At 38.6% G+C, this 22,111-nt stretch overlaps 1 protein-coding gene across 2 annotated transcripts in view; it reads right to left on the bottom strand.

Annotated features, from left to right (window-relative positions):
- The window catches only part of CAP2 (cyclase associated actin cytoskeleton regulatory protein 2), a 67,348-nt gene that overhangs the window by 6,138 nt on the left and 39,099 nt on the right, over positions 1-22,111 (bottom strand). For both annotated transcript variants that reach the window (XM_061346437.1, XM_061346438.1), the window contains exons 5-10: positions 17,493-17,636; positions 17,175-17,260; positions 15,339-15,444; positions 2,384-2,576; positions 1,369-1,544; positions 35-158 (exon numbers count right to left, since the gene is read on the bottom strand). In XM_061346437.1, coding sequence (XP_061202421.1) covers positions 35-158; positions 1,369-1,544; positions 2,384-2,576; positions 15,339-15,444; positions 17,175-17,260; positions 17,493-17,636 — 829 coding nt within the window. The remainder of the gene's footprint in view (positions 1-34; positions 159-1,368; positions 1,545-2,383; positions 2,577-15,338; positions 15,445-17,174; positions 17,261-17,492; positions 17,637-22,111) is intronic.

Here is a 22,111-nt window from a genome sequence, read left to right as displayed (position 1 = left end):
TAGCATTTAAAACCCAGCTGAGCTCTCCACTCACCAATAGTAATTGAATTGATTTTTCCTTTTATCTGAAGTGTAGATTTGTTACACTTAAAAATGTAGGCCACTTGCTTGAGTTCAGTGTTGGTAATGACCAGGTCATTCTTGTCCTCTTGATATTCCTATTTCAAGAGAAAGTTTATTTAACTGGTTGTCTTTAACTTGCTAACAGTCAGAATTTAGAACAACTTGTCCTTGAGTCATTGCATCTTCAGTTACAACAGAGAAATATCCTTCCTGTGGCTTAAAAATGCTATCTGCTTGGTGACTGGGTATTTTACCTAATTCACCCTTAGATAACACAAGTATATTTTAGAGCTGCAGAACTGAAGAAATTAGCATAAGCCATGACAAAATCCATTGATTCTGTAGCAAAGAAAGACAATTTAAAAATGTATTCACAAAACTGTTGCTTGGCTCCCACCCAATTTAGACCATCACTGTGAAGAACAGAGAAAGCTTTTGTTCTCCTAAATGTTACAAAATGCCCTATACAGTTATGAACTGGTGCAGGCATTACCATATACAGTAAAGAGTAATAGGTGAAGAAATTTCATTTCATTATGAAGCATGAAAGGAAATTTACACTGGATGTCCAGGAAAGACTATGGATGCATAAGGGAAGTTTCAGGTACTGTAACTGTAAGGCAACATAATCCTGGCAAACTGACTGTACCTTATGCAAACTGAGCTCCCCAGTAATCACTGTGTGTATCTATACACTTCATGACTAAACTGCATATTGTTTTCCCCCTCTTTTAACCACACAGTCACATGAATTTTCACTCATACATTCTTTGGTTTATGCCTATAAATTAACATCCAAACTTTAAACAAACCTACCTTTTCCATCTGTTGATTGAACAAATGGAAAACACTTCTTGACTTTTAAGCATGGGAGACATACTTGCTTGGAATGGGTGATGAAAAAGCAATGTGTCACTCCATTGGTTAACAAGGCTGGAGAAAGTGCTCTGTGATAATACCTTTATCTCTCACTTGCACGAATGGACTGTAAGAAGGGATTTTAACTGGAGTTCTCCACTGGACTTATTTCTAGAGGATTGTGTGATTTTGCAAGGAATTTATATGCTGGTTCCAGCATTCTTCAGATGAATTAGCATATGATTTTCAGAGACAAATTAATTTTAGATGCCACAGAATAGTAAAAACTAAACTGTAGCAAGGCAGAGCATTGCAAGACTCAGCCCATTTTAGCTGCAACTTTGACTTGTTGCACCTAGATTATGGAGAGCTTCTTGCAAATCATTTCAGTGCTCAACCCGGTTTGCAACATGCAGGCTGCAGTTTAGAGGTGTGACTGGAACTTACCACTCTCCACTTCTTTCCCTCTAGCTCCAAGACAGGGGCATGGCTCTGCTGCGGGGAATTCTTGGGAGAGGTGGGACTTGGAGTATGGCTTTTTGTTGGAGAACGAACAGATGGACCTTGGGCACGTAGGCTGGGGTTCTTGTGAGTCTTCTGGTCATCAGAAACATGCCGAAGCCCTAAAAAGAAAGGGTGTTTATGAAGGAGAGTGTGTTTTCCAGTCCTAAGGGTGTTCATATTTAAGCAGGAAGGGTTCATTTGTAATTGTGTTAAATTACTCCGTGAATTTAAATTCTTTATTTCCTCAAGTTTGTCTGGGTAATGATCTAAAGTGTAACTGCCTACATTCTTTAGCAGTTTCTATAAAACCTCTTTTTCTGTGCATGAGCTATAACAGGAAATGCCACAATGTCTTCTAGTCCCTTTCTGTAGTGAGCTCTGAGAGCTTGTTATATCATACTTTTTCATCCATAAAAATGTGATTCTTTTTCTAATTTATGACAGTATTCGACATATCCCTGCAGCATTAAAGGCAGATATATCAATCCTACGTAGTTAAAATCACAGCCATCCACTGTAGGTACAACTGTCCAGTGTTATTACAAAAAGCTTTATTATTGTAGTCCATGCTGATCTATGAGCCATACCTTTTCACCTAGCATTTAACACATTGTGCCACAGGTTGGGACACTGAATGTGAATCAGAAAGGGGGATAAATTTTTATTGCAATTGCAGCTTAGAGGTTCACCAGCTACTGGGGATTGAAGATGTCCAGCTTGGCTGCCTTAAAATTTAAAGGATGCTTCTAAATACATGGTGGGAATTTCAGGCATGTTAATGTATTTGGGTGCTGTTGTTCCTGAAGGAGTTTTTGGTATGCAGTCTCGTTCATCAGACTCCCTGGAAGCCTCAGAAGTTGTTCAAATGTAATTTAAAAATGCAGTGGAAGTTGGGTTAATACATATGGAAGCTCTTGGTGTAATTTGACTCATGGACCAAAATCTGATTTTTCCTGACCTTTGGTAATTGCCTCTCCCTGGTTAAGCTGTGCAAATAGGGCAGAGCGAGATGCAGTTCCTTCATCCTTTACAGTTTCTGTATCAAAGATGGGGGGAGGTCCAGGTGGTGGTGGTGGTGGTGGTGGTGGTGGGGAGAGGCACGAGCTGCTTGTTAGAACAGACCGCATAGACATGGATGATGCCACAGGACCCTGTTTGAGATAGATAGAAATTATTTTACATACAGTGTTTCAAGGAACATTGTATTATGATAACTCTTACTTACCAATATCCTTGAACGCTGTGAGTTTGACTCTGGGCAGCTGACGGCTCAGAAGAATTTCTGGCACCATAATCAGACATAATACTGTGAATCTTCCCCTGCTCCCAAGCAGGCAAGGCTGGAAGGACTGACAGTCCACAGCACTATCTCACTGCAGAGCTACTCTACCTAAAGTATTTCTCAAAATAGTTGTCAAGAATGATGTTAGAAATCTTTAATAGTAAAGATTCTGTAATTTATTCCAGTGTTTTCTTACATGAAAGGGAAAATGTCTCCCTTTTTTTCAGATACCAAATCTAGTTAGCAATAGCTTGGTCTGCTTTCAGAAACATACAGAAAATGTTTTGATCTAACCCAAATAACTGTGAGGGTCATGAAATGTCATGCATACATATGCAGCACGCTATATTGTAGGCAAGATGTAAAATGTTATTCTTCAGACTGTTCCAGTCATCTGCAAAGCTTCATATACAACAGAATGTAAAACTATGGTGATTCAAGTCTCATTTCTGAAATTTGTTTTTTGAGATACTAGTTCAATTTCTCAAATTATTCTTTTTTTCAGTTGCAGGAGATCACAGCACACGAGTTACGAGTGAGGGCAGCCTTGGTAAAGTAAGTAATCCAATCTTTCTTTCAGTTTGCTTATCCAAAAGTACATCTTTAGGTCTGAATTATAATGCTTACATAGAATAATATCAAACAGGCAGCAAATACGAATAATGATCTGGTTAAAATTTTATGCATCCTAGTAATATGTTAGAACTGAGAAACTGAGAATCACTTTTTCTCTCTTGCCACTGAGTGTCACTCTGATCCTACCTCTCTACAGCGGATCAGTGACTCTTTTAAAAGAACTGTTATGAAAAATTAGGTTGACTCTAATGCATTTAGATGGCTATACAGACATTATGCACTACACCAGTACATATATATGAGGTGGGCAGATACAATGGGAAGATGTCAGTGACTGTACAGGGTCTAATTGTCTCCCTTTGTTCAGAGACACAGGTTGTTACAAGTGCATCCTGGTAATCTATACTGTAAACAGATACTGCTTAACTGGACTCAGAGGGTATATTTAACCACTGATGATGGCATTCCTTTCTGCTTTCCACTAAACTGAAACAGCAAAGTATCCATCTGGTTCATGCATCTCACATGAGTGAAAACTGTATCTATTTTTTAAAAAGTAAACTTGTTCTGGCCTGTGATCGCAAACTGGTAATGGGAAAGGGTCTGAGGTGAACATGCTCTTTGTGGTTTTATTCTTCACACATACTCTTATATTTATGTCAAAAAAAAAAAAAAAGAAAAAGAAAAAGAAAGCTTGGCACATTTGAGTAAGTAACTGCATTCAAACCTCTTAATCGTTATGACCCTAATTAGAGTAGGATGGAAAAGGAATAATATTAGTTAACCTCTTAATGTCCGCCCCCTTTTGGCGCATACATCTTCAGCATATAAATACCGTTGCGTTTGAAGGAGCTGTTTATGGAGTATGTTAGTGATGAATACATAGCAAAATTCTTTGCCACATTAGTGACATTAAAACTGCATTGCACAAAAAGACTGTTGAATTCCTGGTACTTTGGTGAGTAATTTAATCGGTGTAGTGGTACAGTTTTATTGTTTCTGGAATGAGCTCTCTTCTATGTTAGTAAATCTTTTTGATCAATTATAAACATATAAGAAGAATCCCCTTTTGGAATTGCTTATCATATATTGTCAAGATGTACCGGAACTGACTGGATTGCTTTTAGTCACATTTCATTGTTGCATGGATACACTTAACTCAGAGTGTTTCTGCTTACATACTTAGTAGTTGTAGGTCATTGTTTTAGGCTAGGAACAACTTACTCACTGGGCTTTCAAACTACAGTGCCAGTCTTTCTGCCTCTGCTAATGCTAGTAATGTTACCTGCAGCAGAGTCAGCACAACTGTGAATTATTATAAAAACCCCCAAAAGAATATAAGTGAATTTAGTGGCACAATCAGTTGTTGCTGTCTGAGGTACAATAGAGATCTTCCCTATCTGTTGCCTGCAACCATAGCAATTGAATCCACTTTGTCCTGGTTATCCAGGATTATGAACATTGCATTTGCACGGCTTTTTAAAATACTCAGGATACCCAGAAATGGCACTCATCGTTCCCAGTACGGTGTATGCTTTATAGGAGGAGTAGTGGGAGTGGTTAATAACTTAATAGTCTGAGATAAAAATCTGATTTCCCAAATTCGAGGTTGACATCTGATTTCCCAAACATACCTTATTGCTGCCACCTGCATAAATACAGTGCTCTGATTTTCTAGAAACTTGTGTATGTAAGACTTCCATATTCATTTGGAACTACTATCAATTAAATTCTGCAAAGGCTGCTAAGATGCATTAGAGAAAAAGAGATGTAGAAGTTATCTGGGTATTCTGTGTACAACACAGAGTGGTAGATCACTCTGCCAGTCTCTTTGCTTAAAGTGTCAAATGGAAGACCATCACAGATCATGCAGGAGACCCCAGGCCCAGCTGATGTTGCTGAATAGTGCTTCAAAGTCAGTGTCCCAAATGGCAGTGAAAGTATGGAATTGTCTGTGTAACTGAGGGGAAGTAAAACTCAGAGGGATTTATCTTTGGAAGTGGATGATCTCTCTCTCAAACCTCCAAAGAACTATCTTGTGAAAGTACAGACAGAAAGGAAGGATTTTAAATACATCAATCAAGCTTGGATGTGGTTTTGTATGACCGAAGAATGTCTTACTTTTCAAGAAAGAGCAGAGGGGGGGAAGTAATCTGGGAAAATAGAAGCATCTTTCCCTTCCAAAGCAATACTGATTAAAAGACAAGTCTAGTAAAAAAATCTCAGTCCTTGACCCAAGGAATGAAGACATTCTAGTCCTCTGAGTGGGTTTCAAAGTAGGAAAAAAATCCATCCCTTTCACTGATGCTTCCTTCTCTTTCCTTTAAAAGCCTGGTCCCTCCACCAAATTCAGTGGCTAGCTCCACTGAGCTCAAAAGATGATGAGCGAGATCTAATTAAGAACACAGGAACTGTCACAAGGTCTCAGAAAATATGTGTGGGATTCAGTCACTCTTCGCACTTTTCCTCTTAATTGTGGGTAGTCACAGAAATAAGAGATGGACTGAACTGCTGTAGTTAACTGTTGTCCTGTATGACAAATTCTTGTTTAGTTTATGACCTGAGCTACAGCTACACAAACTAACATATACTGTATCACAGCATATTCAATTATTGTCTGAATATTTACAGCCATTCTGGAAACAGGAAACAGTTTTAGCCATAAATTAGGCCAAGGCAAAACTGAAGGACAAATCGAGGCAAAAAAGTTTGCTAAAGTACAGGGAGGGACTAATTGGTCCACTGTAGAGCTACCATCTTACAGCATGGGCACATCCAGTAGGACAATTCCCCACTGAAACAGAATGGCATGGAAAAGATAGACAAGTTTCACTAATGAGGAGGCATACAGAGACTTGCTTTAAAGAAGGGTTCAGTCTCACTGTAGCTTTTGTCATCTTTTCTTTGCCATTTTGATTTACCTGGCTGAAATCAAACAAACGTTCAAGTGAGGTGGAATTCTTTATGGGAAGAGTGGCTCAGGGACAATCTAACAAGGGGACAGAAAGCACAAAAGAGAACTGGAAATACAGAAAATATATCGTACTTCTTGCATTCCCTGCATGCCATAAAGATGGGACCTGTGCCGCACTCAAGCATGCTGATGCAAAGGGCATTTTGCAAGTCATCCCAGCCAAGCAGTTCCAGGAACTTTCTTTTTTCATTAGTTTTGACTTCTATTAATACATAGACCTCCAAGTTACCAACCTAAGTCACTAGCAATTGCTTTGCTTTCCTTAGTCACCCTTCTAAGACCACTTAGATACTCAGGCTCTAGAAGATTTCTGAACCAGACTCAGACTGTTGTGATATCTGGTAATACTTGTGTATAGTCCTATTCAATTTCAACTAGAGTGCCCTTCACAACGTCCATTCATTTCTGTTCTTTATAGGGTGGTGTTTGTGAGAGCTGCTGGGAATAAAATAGCATGTTATATGCCCACAAAAGTTCATCTATCCTAAAGCAGCAGGTGCTTACCAGCTTTGCTATCTGCAAACAACTCTTCAGATTAACTTCAAGCAGATGTTAACAACAGTGTATCTGTACAAAGAGTGTTAAGAGCCATTTGGACTAGCAGAGGCAGTTATTTGCAAGCCACCATTCTTCCTTTTATTTCAGCTGTTTGCCTCAGTAACAGCTGCTGCTCTTAGTGCTGTGGTGTCTATAGACAAGTTATGCTGATAGCCGACAGCTCCCATTAACATATTGGTGTGGCCATTTTTCCATCGTTTTCAAATATGCCACTTGTAGAAATTATCAGGGGAATAGATAGCTTCAGCCTTACTTGGTGAGAATGTAAGACAAAAATAAGTCATTAACTTCTAACCTGCTAGCTTTATATCACAGTGCATTTGATGTGCTTTAAACCTTGCTCCTGGAGCTTTCTGATATGGGGAAATGTAATTCCCTGAGTAAGGTCCTATCAAGAACAGGAGATGCGGCTCCAGCGGCCATGTAGTTACATATCCGTGGTGGATGGAACATGCCAGAAATTTCCTCCCAGGGAAAAAAATTGTCTTCAGCCTCCAACTAAACCATGTTCTGAAGGGGGTGACAGGAACAGGTCAGGGTTTGCTCCTTGCTGGATAGCCCAGAACCACCTGCAGAGGGGCCCAAGGGCCTCCCATTGACTGTGGCTCAGTAGCTTCCTGTAGTGAAAGTGTTTGAAGCTGCTTATGGAGCTGGATCTGATAGATGTGTACTATTTCTCTTCTCTAATGTGTATTATCACTGTGCAAGGGTTTGCAAGGTTGCAGTACAGCCTCAAAATATGTTGTATTCCTATCTTTATCTTGTACAACTGGCAGAAGGGTACTCTTTCTCTTTGCTGGCTACCTAGCTGGCTCACTGGAAGAAAAAATGAGTGTTTATGTTAAAGCAGCTGGCTGTTAAAAATCATCTATTTTGAATCTCATTTAATTCCCTTGAAATTAAAGATGAGTGAAGCCGTTTGCTTCTGAGAAGCTGAGCCTTGTTACAGCACATTTCTCCTAAAGGATTCCCCTGGATCACAGGGCAACAGCCAGTCTTGTTTGTTAGAGAAATAAAATGCTGTTTGTATGTAACACAAGTGCTCTGAATGCCGTACAGACAGTAAATTTTGGTGGCCATATGCAGCTTGACTTGTCTTTAGGTCTAAACTCAGCTACTGAGAAACAGTAAGAATTTCTTTTTATGTCTTATCACAGATGTTACTATTTCCTGAGCCATTCTTGCTGAACAATTCCCTGTGTTAGCCTTCTGTGTCACTGTTACTACATTTGTAGTATTGTAGCAGCATGGAGCCCTACTCAGAAGCTTGTATCTCTGGAGATATGAGGGACTTACGTGCCAGGCCCTGTACAAACACTTGTGATGTTCCTCTGTGTTTATCCAGTTCTAGGCTGACACAGTGCAGTACAGAAACTGAGGGAGCAAAGTTCTTGTGGTGGAAACCTGCTCGGCAGTATTTGAATGAATATACATTGCTTGTAGCAGCAATGGTAATTTTTATTCAAGACAAACAGATTATAATAATCTCTATAATGCATATAAATGTATTACATATGCATGTGTGTAATACATAGTACCTATTTTATTAGTTATTCCTATTAAGAGGGAAGTATCTGTTTGTGGCTGAGGTAACAGGTGGCTTAGACAGAGGCATAAAATCCCTTCCTTAATTTATTGAAAAGCCTTCTTTTCATGGGAGCAGATGAACAGGAATCCTAATGGGAACTACATTCTTCTCAAAAAAAAAAAAGATACCCCTGGTTTCTCTCTCTCCCCCTTTACAGTAATCCTAGTTTCACACCTCAAATGATTACAGCATTCTGTATTGTTCTTTCCATACATATGCACAGCCAAAGAGAAGAATCATAAAGCTCAAAATATCACATATCAACCTCTGGGAACAGGTGGACTGTGACTCAGGGGCACAGAGCTCTTGTTAAGGTGTTTTTTTTGTGTAAAAGTAGCTTAGCACAACAGTTCTATTACCTACCCTATTTAAGACACCTGTCTGCAAGGGGTTATGCTGCCCTGAGATCTGCAATTTAGTAGATGAAACAGCTGACTTACAGGGCCTGTAATCTTTGTGAGTTAAAATACAAAACCACAAAAACCAGGCCAAGCTCTTTTCTAGTTACCGGGCCTCAGGAGAATGATTTATCTTTTGAGTTTTCAAACTTTGAAGCCTTCTGCCATTTATCACCTGTTCAGGATTTAAAATGGTACTTACATCTTCACAGTTACCCAATGTTTTACACAGCCAAGGTCTTCTAAATAATTAGAGAACTGATAATGTAATTTTCAGCAAGTAATGTACTCCAACAGACACATTAAAGTATATTTTACTTACATAAACATTCAGTTAAAAGAAGATCAATCCCTTTAGCAATATAATAAAGCTTTAGTAGACGTATCTCTTCCTTTTTTATCTATTTTACATACTTGCAATTCTCCTTTTCTGCTGGAACTAGGTTGCATTATGTTACAGGTCAGGTTGCATTTGACAGCTGCTGTGAAACAAGCCTCTCCTAGGTTCTCCCTTAATGCATCTGAATGGTGTTTGGTCACTGATGTTAAAAGGACACCGTTGATACCCAGTAAAGGCAAACATTGTCAGCCATTGTTGGGGTAAGGGAGTAAAACTGCTTTCTTTCAAAGGGACTTGGATATAATTGAGGCAATCTCCACCAAAGAGGCAACTATTGCAGAGTTGCCAGGATGGCCAGTTTCTTAACTGACAGTGTACCAAAACCTGAGCATTGCCTATTGTCTGAGAAAGAAACAGCAGAGGTTAAAGGATTCAAATTTTTCAAGTAAAAAGTATATGGAAATAGAGAAAGGAATGGAAGGGGACAGAAAAAGAGAGGAAAGGCTATGACTAAGAAAAACTGAGCACTCTGAAAATGTCTACATCTTATCCAAGATAAAGACATTTAAATCAGTATATCTGTGCTGCCCTTACTTCTATCTGAATAAGGCCCCTGGGAGTGCAGTTGTGGCTGTGGCTGGAATTTGGCACTACAGTTTTGACCTTTAGCTTTAGTGAGGTGGCTCAGACAGTGGCTGCTTGATAAGTGGGTCAAACTAAACATAGCACAGAAGAGATACTGAAAGGATAATAGGAGGCTTTTGCCTGCACAAGTTGGTCTTTTGCAGCTTGTTCACCTCACTATGTAGTGAGATGATGTATTTTTGGGAAGTATTTTGATAGTACATGAGCCAGGGCCATTTTGTAAGAAAATGCCTGGAGGTGATTATTTAGAGTGAAATGGCCGAAGTCTGTACTGACACTAGTATAAATTACTCAATTAGGCTAATGTAGGAATTAGGATGGTGCTTCTCGGTGTGCAGCCTGTGGAGAATTTCAGTTTTTAAAAAGTGTTTTTAGAGCTCTATCTAATGAGTTAGAAATGTTTCTAAAAGATGTTTCAGGAAAAAAAAGACTGGAAGATACTGTATTGGCTTAAATGGGAACAGGGTATAAATAAATCTCAGCTGCTTCTGAGATCTAAAGATGCAGGCTTCCACCTAAGAATTTATTTTGATTTTTAAAGAGGGGGAGACATTTGTCACTTGAGTGAAATTCTGTATTGGAAACTAAACACTGTAATGAAATTCACTGCTAGTTTGTAAATATTTCATCTTTGTAAAAAATCCTGCTGGCAAAATTTGTCTTAAATGTCTTGTATAGAAAGAAACTAACTGCAGATCTACCTGCAACTGACAGAAACATTCAGACAATTATGCTTGAGCAAGATTTGTTTCTTAACACTTATTTGATGTACAGGAAACTACAGCAATCTCCCATAATCACTGGTTGTTTTCTTGCTGCAAAGTTAATCTGCGGAAGTAGGAGCAAAAGTTTCACTTGCTCCAGCTTACTCATGCAGTCCTTGTAGCAAACAAACTTTTATTAGGCATTCTTGTGATCTTATATTACAGCTGTTCATTTCTTTGGACCACCAAAAAACAGTAGAGAGGGGAAAAAAAAAGAGCCATGCTTCAATAGAGTCCCTTCTGCAGGCGAAAAAACCAAAACCCAAACAGAAAGACAGGGCACTTGCTGTTTATCAGTAAGAACTGAAAAAAGACATAGATTATGTGAAGTCGGAAAGTTGTAGCAAGCAAAAATGACAGTTGCTGCATGGGTAAAACGCTACACTGGGCATTTAGAACATTTTGTTATAATAAGAGCTTTTGCATAGGACTCAATGACATCTGAGAATATTGCATTTGGTAGTAAATTAAAATCCGCAAATTTCCATTACGTTGGTACTTGTTGCTGTTCCCATTTTCAGGATGGCTAACCTGAGATTTAGTGAGCATAGTGAGTATAGTGAGCTGCCACTCACCACAGGGTATGTGCGGCAGAAGGTGGCTCACATTTAAAGTAATGAACTACAAAATTACACTTTAAGGAAATACTGTAGATCCATCTGACTTCCACTGACAAGCATACGTTTTCTGACATATGTACAATCAGTTAATGGAAATGAATACTTCAGGTCATGGTGAAAATACAGAATGGAACCTTTTACTCTCTGGGACAATCCTCCTCACAAACATACATACTTTACATATGTAGTTTTCTTCTGTGAGCACTGTACCAACAAATACCCTAACTGTATCCATCACGTCTTGAAATGCCTGTAATTTACATAAGGCCCAGTTTTGTACCACTACTTCATATGGGTAGCAAAACATGCTCTGATACACAAAGGTCTCAAAGTCCTTAACTCCACTGATTTCTTGGATTTCTCCTCACACAGTCCCACACATTTCAGTGTTCTCAAGGGGTAAAATATTGTCACACGCCTTACTCACTCCAAAGCGAATAAGGAGAAAGCATTGTGTTAGATTCAAAGATCTGTAAGCATCTGCTTTTATCACAAATTTATTATGAAGCTGATAGAGGTAACCATTATTGCCAGGGCCAACTGCTTAGCTATTATTTCAAGTTTTTGCATCTATTTTAGTGCCTGTCTTGTAATTTATTAAGCTATTTCTTTTACTTTCTTGTAAAGTGTCTCCCTGCGTGCTTACTGCCAGAGCCAGGAACACTTTACTGTATGCAGTAGTGAACTGTTCCAAGGTTAGCTGCAGCTGCCCTGTGCAGCTTGATGGAAGGGTACAGGAGGGCTGGAAATGGTACAGCTTTGGGATACTGCCATAAAGCATGGCCAGAACTGTGTGCACCATTGTATACAGAACCTATAGGTAAAGAGGCCAACTGCCTATTAAAAACTCCTGTCTCCTCCTTTTTGGAAACCAAGCATAGTTGCGTGCAGACAGATGCTCCTGGGGTTTTGCTGCAGTTCAAGCTATGAGAATACAGCTCTGAAAGAAGCAGTAGTTATTGTTCTCCTTGACTCTTTACTCTCTTTAGAAACAGCCAAATGCATTACTTAATAGCTTTTTATCTAAAGCTTCAAGCAATGCTTTGTTGACTTCTGCAGCTATGAAGGGTAAACTATCGGTATAATGTACTTTCATATTTTTTTAAAGGCCAAATCCTGACTTACTTTCTCTCCTTCCAATAAAATAGCATTTCTGCATCAACCTTTCCCTTTCATAAATGTGCCACTTTCTTAATGCTTTGCCAAATGCCTGCTTTTTCCTTTTATGCATGTAAGTAGAAGCTGCTGTGTGCAATGATTAACAACTGTGTCTGGAATATATCTACAGCTTTTACATCTATTTCTGTTTAGGCCCTGATTCTCCAGACCTTTATGCTTCACTTCACACAGCATGAATCTGCGACTTTCACTCTCACTTTAAAAGGTATAATAAAAATGAAATTACCACTTGGGTAACTCTTGCTTTCTTAAATATATTTGTTACCAAGCTTCACAGAAATATTTAAACAACATTTAAACAACAAGCTATTTAAACAACCTGCTCATTTACTGGATTCTAATTTCCTTAAATTCATATAGAATTATGAGGTAAAACATGAAATAAATCAGGAAGTTAAAAACCCATGTAATTTTACATGAAGTAAAACTTAAGAAAAAATATACATCCATAAAAATGTGTTAGTAATTTAATTTAATATTTCTGACACACCTTATATGAATGATAATTTAAATGAGCCATACTACCAAGCCAACTTCCAGATCTGAGTGATGTCTGAAGTGAGTGAAATCAATACTTCAGATGCTGTAATGGGGTTATCACTCATGATGAAATGAGCACTGCTGGCAGGAAGCTATGCTTAATATTAACAACTCACACCCAGATTTGTATTCAGCAATTTTTTGCAAAACTGAAGAGAGGGAAATAGAAAGATGCGATGGATAAATAGAAAGATGAATGGGAAACAACAGGAAATAGAAATGGGTATAAGATAAAACGAGAATTATGTAACACTATACAATAATAATGGGAAAGAATGGCGAATAGAAAGATGAGTATAAGACCAGTCAAATATAATTTGCAACAGTTACACTTCTGAGTAAGACTTACCAGTACCCATCAGCACTGAGAGTTCCTCCAGTTTAATCAAATGGCTATAACAAATCTTTACCTTACAATGCTATTTCCATACATGTAAAGTTCCATTAAAGATGAAGAGGATTCCTTCTCTGTATTAGCAAAACTAAATCTGTCCCAGATTCTCACGCTAATTCGGCTAACAAGGTACTACAACTTCTTTTCCTTATCTAATAATTTAAAAATCATTAAGTCTTTTCACATTCCTGATTATAATAGAGTAGGATGTAGCAAGTGTGAAATTTTGTACTAAATTAAGGAAGAAAATCACGTTTAATATTTTAATCTTTTACTACAGAAACCTAAAAAGAAGCAGACAATTCCAGTCTTCTAATTTATCATGTTTAAGCATTTTTGCATTACTTCAAACTAAGAAGTACAGACAGATTATCATCTGTGTTCGAACTTGCACTTGAATACCTGAGTACTGTAAGGCCTTGTACAATACCTAATTGTACAAGATGTGAAGAGAAAGTTGCATAATGTGTTGCTGAGTACAAGTAACATACATTTTCTTACATGGTTATCTCCCCAACATACATTCTCTTACATGGTTATCAGCTCCATACATGGGGAGATAAAAGTCACTTTTCCAGGTGCCACAGAATGACAGAACAGTTTCAGTTTAAAGGAACCTTTGAAGATCACCAGTTCAATCCCCCTGCCATGGACAGGGCCCCCTTTCGCTAGACCAGGTTGTTTAAAGACCCATCCAGACTGGCTTTGACGACTCCCAGGGATGGGGCAGCCACAGCTTCTTCAGGCAACCTGTGCCACTGCCTCACCATCCTCATCATAAAAAATTTCTTCCTTATATTCAATCTGCATCTACCCTATTTCAGTTTAAAACTGTTGCTCCTTGTCCTCTCACTACAGGACCTGGTAAAGTCTTTCTCCACCTTTCTTATAAGCCCCCTTTATATATTGAAAGGCTGCAATAAGGCCTTTCTGGATCCTTTTCTTCTCCAGGCTGAACAAGCCCAAGTCTCTCAACCTTTCTTCATAGGAGAGGTCTTCCATCCCTTAGTCCATGTTAGAATACATTCCATCCAAAAGCTCTACCTCACTTCCCTACGTTCCTGAGTTCTTACAATAGGTTGGTCTGGAAATTAAATTATCTGGTGGCCTATACCAGTCCCCCGAATAGTCATTCAATTAAAAAAAAAAATATATATATGCCTATGTATAAGAAATTATAAACTTGGGCTGAAAGACTGCGTATGTGCATGTATGTGAGTGCACTGGTAAGTTTAGGAGGTCGGAACAGCAAAGAGCTTGGTGATTACATTTTAATGTACTTCAGCAATTCTCCTAACCTGATCACACACATAAGCATGTTACTAGAATGATACAGAATATTGCATCAGTGTAGAGAGTGGACATAAACTCTTACTTTTATACCCAAAAGAAAATTAATTCTTCATGTTTATATGTCTCTTAGAGAACAGTACTCATGGCTATCATCTTTCTGTGCATGTCACATGTAACACACAGAAGATGTTTATATGGAGATGTTGATAAAATAGAGAGCATAATTAGGCATACAGTTATATTTACTTTATATGTAGTTCAGAAATTGTTTCTGTATGCATAAAAGAAGTTTTATACAGATAGCTATCCATGAAGTAAGAAATTGGTATGTATCCCTTGTGCTACTTTTTCCTGTTACTGTATCGCTTTTCTTTAGATTCTTTCCACCCTTCTTCTCATTTCCCTGTCATATTCCCCCAGGTTTCCTTTAGTCTGGCATATCCTTCAAATTTCTGGGGTTTGTGTTTGTTTCTGCCTTATACTGGAGCAGGCCTGGAGTACTGTCTGCCTCTCCTCACCATCTGCAGCTGGAAGTTATGGCTATAATCATCCCAAATCATTCTTCCCTCTTCTGACAAACCTATACCTCAATGGCCTGACACATCTCCATATCTTTCAAAATTTTACTATCTTGGCTGGGAAGTCCATGGACCATAACTTTTGCCCTGTCCTCTATATTTATTTTTCTTGAGCTAATGACCTGCATTAAAAGTCAATTTGATTACTGGCTATGGTCATCATGAAGAAGGAAAGAGTACTTACAGTTTTACTCCAGGTGAGACCTGTAGTATGATGCTCTTTGATATAAGCTTGAAGCTCAGACCAGATGTTCAGATATGACTTCACCCAATCAACATGGCGTGTGTCACTGTAAAAACAGAGACAATACTTATATGTGTGAATGTACTTAAACCCTGAAAGCATTGCTATTCTTGCTTAAAGCAGGTAAAACCCAATGTCTGCCTTAAAGCCATGGACAAATCAGTTAGCAGGCAGCCAGCCAGCCCAGTGCTGAAAATACTGAAGCCTAATACATTGGAAAGCTTTTAGATCCTTCCATAGACAAACAAAGGCAAAGGATGCCTCTAGCACAGAGTGATTCATGAAGGTGCGTCATCATTCCAATCAGGCTCCAAGTCAACTGAAGCAGCACTAAAGGTACATGGAACTGTGCAGCAGACTCTCAGACTCAGTTTCAGGGTGCTGAATTTTAGAAAATTAAACATCCATGGGTTCTGTAAAGCATTTTAGTTTCCAAGTTCATATGTAGCCAGGGTAATACTGGATCATGTTATAGTCATCAGACTAAAATATTTATACATCAAGAATTTTTCAAGTACAAGTCACAGTTGGCTCTGGAAACATTATCTGGAAGGCTTAGTCTTCTTATGGGACAGTAAGTGAAAACAAGGAATATGCAGAGAGAGAGAAACTGCTTGTAAGATTAAGTCCTTAGTTGTGAAAAATTATTACTGAGTAGTGATGGCTATGGACTGGATGTTTACAAGGATTTGGGTGTCTACCTTGTATTTATTTCCTTTGGAGTTTGATTCTTAATACTGCTGAGGATCTGAGTCAACAGGTTTAATCCAAAGCCTACTGAAGTCAAGGGAAAAGCCTTCCACTACTTTGGAAGGCATTGTGAAAAACAGGAAATGAATTCCTTATTAGGAGAAGAACTAAATACCTAAATAATGTAGCCTGTTTATAGTGTTAGGTAAGACATTTTCTTCTTCAGAAGTACTGAATCTGTATTCTAAATATCTTCAGTAACCCCAGTGGGTACTACCTTTAGTAGGTAAACTAAGGCTTCAGGAATAATACATAATATATATAAAATATAAAATACTATATATAATACATAATACATATTTAAACCTAGACAATAAATAGAAATCTATACAACCGGGTTTTATAAAGTTTTCCTCACTAAAGAGGAAAAACTCAATAGCAAATACTGTTCTTCACTGGAATAGAAAAACCAAGAGCCAAAATGTGGCTTCCAGAAGTTCCAAATCAACATGATTTATACATGACTTTTCTAAGAGGGCACAGAAAGGACCTGTATATTTTTCTTTTTTGCTGTCAGGTCACAAATCTCATTCACAGAACTTTTTAATGAATTCCTTGTGCTCTTAAAAACAATCAGTGGTACAGAAAAAAACATCAAATTGGTAGCTATGAAATTAGATGCTCAGTCGCATATATCTACCACCTAAACGCACACTTTCAAGCAAAGAGCAAGAACAGCCACAGTATGAGTGCACAAATGAGACAAGGATGCACAGCAGCTAGTTGGCCACACAATGATATGTAAATATACATTTGCATATAAGCTTATGATGCTGTAATGCCAGAAAATTAAATATAATCCTGTCATTTGCAGAGATGGAAAACTTAGCACTGCTGGTGCTGCTGCCATTCTCACTGCAACATGCTGCGGGTCAAAGATGAGGAGAAGAAAATATACTACTGCAAGCAGATTTTATCAAATGCTTTTTAGTTTACAAAATGCTTTCTGTGATGGCATTGTGAACCCTGCCTGTACGGTTAATACTCTGTTCTCTGGCTACTAGATAGTGGGGCTTGGCAACATACCTGTGCTTGTAGTCCTTTAATACCCTGTTAGTATAAAAGGTAGCAGCATCATTCATCTCCTTGACATAAGGGCCTGGTTTAGGAGACTAGGAACATCAAACCATGGTAGCAGGAAATAACAGAAGGAGAAAGGAAGTAAAACATTAGTCAGATACTTTCCCTGACGTATTAGGTATATTACAGAACACCTTCTTGGGTGTAGTAGACTGAAGAACTATGCAGATGAGACTGCAGAGTTCTGCAAGATTTGAAACTATTCTGGGCCACGCCATTTAGAAGCACATTACAACCCTTCCAACCATCCCGTGTGTCACTCACCACTGCTATCCACCCAAGGGCAGGTATGCTTTCACTGACGGCTGAGAGGTGGTTGAACATTTTACTCCCTCTGTTCCTTTCTCTGAAGTTCTGGATTTCCTGAATCTTCTCTGATATTGGCTTGAGAAGCATTGCCACCTCGTTCTGGGAAAAAAAAGAGAAGAGGACACTGTTGTTACAATGGGTGGTCCAAAATCACCCTGTGGTTTAACACTGTCCTCCTGCCCATTGATTTAAAGCTGGAAAGAAAGGTCAGCATATTCTCTGCATTAAAGTAACAATTTAATTATCTTCCTCTGGTTGCAGTGGCAAAATGCACAAACATTAACTATTAATAATGTGCTACAGCAAAAATTTTTCTCAGCACTGGCAGCTTTTTTACATGCTGCCCAGGTTAAGACCCATGGAGACCCCACAGCTCAAGAGTTAGCAGAATGCTTCTATTTTTCGTCTGATATCCCTGGAACTTTTTGGGAGGCTTTATACTGGCTTGACCAAGTTGTTCTTTCTATAGGAAACACAAACTACTTGTTGGGTTAAGTAAGTGGCCTCTTATCATCTGGCAACAAGACCGAGAAAGTAATACACTGAAGGCAATACAAATTTCAGCTTTCCCTATTGGTAAGTTTTAATGTTTTGATTTCCTTTGGCTGCAAGTACTGTGGAAGGATTTCATGGGAAACATACTGCCTGCAAGCTATGGCCTTGGGAAATTCTCCTGCATTAAACGGAAATGAATGGTATCCAGGGGAATGACTGTTGAGCGGAAGGAAAGTGTCTGGAGTGAAGAGAAAAGCAGAATGAACGTAGAAGCTATGCAGCCTCTTTCCTGTGCAAAGTGAATGTTAATCACACTGGAAAAAAAACAATCTAGAGCACTAACTTACAGGGAAGAATTCTTCCACCACTCAGAAACAGCTCACTGAAGGGCAAGGAGTCGTTAGTTTACAAGCAAAACAACTGCTGTACCCTGCAACCCTACAGAATGTTTCTATAAAATCAGTCCAATTCTTTACTGCAAAAGGATGCCTGCAGAACGTATATGATGTCCCACCAAAGAGATTTTCCCTGGCACTCTACTCAAAAATCACTTAGGATGTAGCTGAACAGAATTTTTTTTCTCACGTTTTCTCAGGACTACTTACTTAATGGAACTAAGTGCTTGTTGGAGACAACTAATCCTCATATTCTTGAGCACTAATGCTGTCATGACACATAGCAGATGATGTGCACAGATGTCGTGCTTCATCTCTGTCACCTGTAAGATATTTCTTTCCATCCTTCCACAAGACCTCAGCTTTCAGAATTTTATGTTACCTTAAAATAAGCATGTCTGCTATGGCTCAGCATAGGTCAAAAGGCTCCAAACAAGGTGACAAAAAGAGGATCTGCATTTTAAAAAGAATTTTAATCCAACTATGGAGCCTCAATATTTTAGTGGTTATGTAATTTTGAGAAAGGCCTATGCATCTGTAACGCATGGGGATACTTGGTCTTTTCCTACAACAAAGTGGATTGGAAGAAAACAAATATTTACAGTCTTTTTGGCAGACTTAAAGAGTTTTTTTTGATGGCTTAATGACCAGCGTAAGTCATTAAGTCTGAAAAAGCCCTGAAACCTCCATGATTTGTAGTTCTCAAAAGCTGATTTTGTTGCCATAACACGATAAAGTCTGCAAGAATTCTTCTTTCTAATTTGTGCTTGTTTACAGCATGCTGCAGCTGGTCGGTTCTTTCTTATTTTGCAGGGAAATCTTTCAAGTATGACAGTAGTTAACAAAACTGAAATTTAAGAAAGTGTTTGTTCTGCTTTGATATTATGCCAGTTTTTCCTCCCATAAAGTCTAAGGGATATTTACAGTCCTTAGCTTACTGTGAATCTTCATGGCCCAGTTCCAGCCAAAGAGAATATCAGGGCTAAAAATACAGCTTGACAGATGCCTGGTATATCTAGACAGCACTGTGAGGCAGCACGTTTCTGTGGATAGGGCACAGAAGTGGGAGTCCATAAATGGGGGCTCTCTTTGCTGCTCTCCCACCAAATTATCATCAGGTTTCAGGAAAGCTGTTACCTTTCTGTGTTTCAACTTCCCCATACAAGGAACTGTTTTATGCTGTAGAACACTTTGATATCAACTGATAAGAAGGCAAAATTAGGGCCAAACGTTTTCCTGAATGGTACCATAAGACCCACACCTCCTCCTACTCCTCCTAGAAAAACTCCTAACCACTTTTGTATAGGTTTTCTATCAGTGGTACAGACAGAATTTCTATCTGTCATAACACAGCACTTAACCTGTTCAGTCAATCAAGTGTTTATAAAAATGTAGTGGATTTATATAATTTCACAGAAAAAGTGTCCCATGGGAACTTTAAAGGTAATATATATATATATTGATAAGGAAAGTGGCTCAAAGCAATCATTCATTTGGCACTGCAGTGACACCAGAAAGAGCCATGAAGAGCTTGAGGCTTTGCTGAGCTCTGTCTCATGTGAGATGGGCAGATCAGTCCAGCCTACCTTCCCCTCGCTGTGCCCTCAGCTTGTTCTGCAATGGCTGCTGCCTGCCTGGCTGCACAAAATGTGCATGAGTTTTTGTGCAAGCTTCTCATGATCCGAGTTTCTGTGTTAGGGTTGGATATCAGGGAATACCAGCCTGCAAGGAATATCTTCATTGAGTCCTGTATCCCTGCAATCAGTTCTAAATTTCTAGTTAGTGATTAAACTGCGGATGAATGGTAGTGTATATGGCATATGGGTGTAGAAAGATTCATTAATTCTGGCAGTAATCAATCAATCAGTCTTATTTGATTCTGTAATGCAGAACCAGTTGTGCTGAGAGTTCTACAAGAATAATCTCTTTATTGCAATGAATAATATGAATTGCAATGAATGTTAATAAACAGCTGATTGGTAATAACATTATTGTCTATACTGTATCTCTAAGACAAAATGAATTCAAGGAGATGAATCAGAGCTGTTGGAAAAATCTTCAGCATGCCTTTGGCATGTGCTAGATAAAATTTCTTGTCATTTAATACACAGCACATTTGTTTAACAAAAATTTAAGAGTCTTTGTATAAACACCACTCCTATTATAATATCAGTTTTGCTGAAATGTTTAAGAATGCAACAGTGGAACAATTTAGAAATATCGAAAGTAACTCCCAGTATGCCTTTGTCCTTTTCTATGTACTATTGAAACCAGATGGTCTTTAAAGATATTAATACCTGAACAACCAGCCAGCTTTAATCCAAGGCTTACAGTTCTTGTTAGAAAATCAAGAGTAGTAAGACTACAGCAATGATTAGTGAAAACGCTCCAAGAAAGGTACAGCAAGCAACAAGAACTGCCTTAGGCTTTGACTTCAGAGACTTAACAGTCTCAGCCCAGTCACATAAAATGACCTGACATACCAGTACTCCAACAGACTGCACCAAACAGACTTTCTTCTTCTTCTCATTTTTGTAATACTCACATAAGAAGTTCCCCAAATGACAGGTTTAACAGGACTGGGGCAGGGGCAAGTGGATTTAATTCAGGAGAATGGCCAAACTTCTGGTGGTTATAATTCATGTGATTTGCCTGTAAAATCACACTAAACTGAGTGGCTTGCTTAAACTTGGCTGCTTGAGCCAATGATTACTTGAAAACCTCAGCTTTAATTTGAGAGAATGGGTATTTTCTCAGAATCATTGTTCAGAAACCTGCCAGCATGAATCACGAAGGCACAAAAGCCAGCAGGTAAATAAAAACACAGTTTTTAAAGATCTTATGTATTTCTAAGCTAATTTTACATGGGCTTGAGGGTAAGGTTGCTTACTGAAGAATTCTTATGTTGATGGGTGGCAACACAATTCAGACCTCACTATTACACTGTTTAAATCAACCTGACCTATTATGAAAAAAACATGGCAAGGGAACAAATACCCTTTTAAGTTATGTTGAGGGGGTGGCAACCTTTGGCATAGGAGCAGTAACAGAAAGCTGAGAGCATTTGGCATCAGCAGCCCCTTCATTTTCTTCAGCTGCAACCAGAACAGCACTACTACAGCCTTTATTCCAGGGTCTATGCTTCTGTTCTTTTCTTCTGAGAGTTCAAAATCTCCATCATACTTAATGCTGTATTTTTCATAAGCAAGTTTGAAACATGGAGTTGATCTGAATCTGCTGTCTTTGTGTATGTTGGCAAGTAGTGTAGCCTAATAGGAAATGGTTCTGTAGAGCAGAACAGTTGCTGAGGACTGACATTCACACTATATGCGTTTGTTGGGGACTATTTTGGACTAGCTGTAAACTGCGGTTTAGGTGCTGTCTGGGAGTGTATCTTCCATTTCACTTCATCAGAAAGATACCCATTTTGTATACCCTAAGACTTCTCTACAATGTGAATCACAGCATAGTAAATGGGGCTGATTTAAATAAAGAATATAGTCCCACTGTGAATTAAAACAGTAATGCAGACACAGCCGTTATCTCTGCAAATGCTTAGTACAGTCCAATCCCCCATTTCACCCTTTCAAGGGATGAAAGACGCAATGGATAGTATCCACCAGACTCAGTTCTAACAATGGAAAAGGTGAGCATCTGCTCTCAGATGAATCTTGATTCTGTCAT

Source organism: Neopsephotus bourkii, unplaced genomic scaffold (genome assembly GCF_033783945.1).
Source record: "Neopsephotus bourkii isolate Nb327-2 ecotype Australia unplaced genomic scaffold, CSIRO-AGI_Nbou_v1 NB_272, whole genome shotgun sequence".
NCBI lineage: Eukaryota > Metazoa > Chordata > Aves > Psittaciformes > Psittacidae > Neopsephotus > Neopsephotus bourkii.
This window is presented reverse-complemented; position numbering and strand designations above follow the sequence as displayed.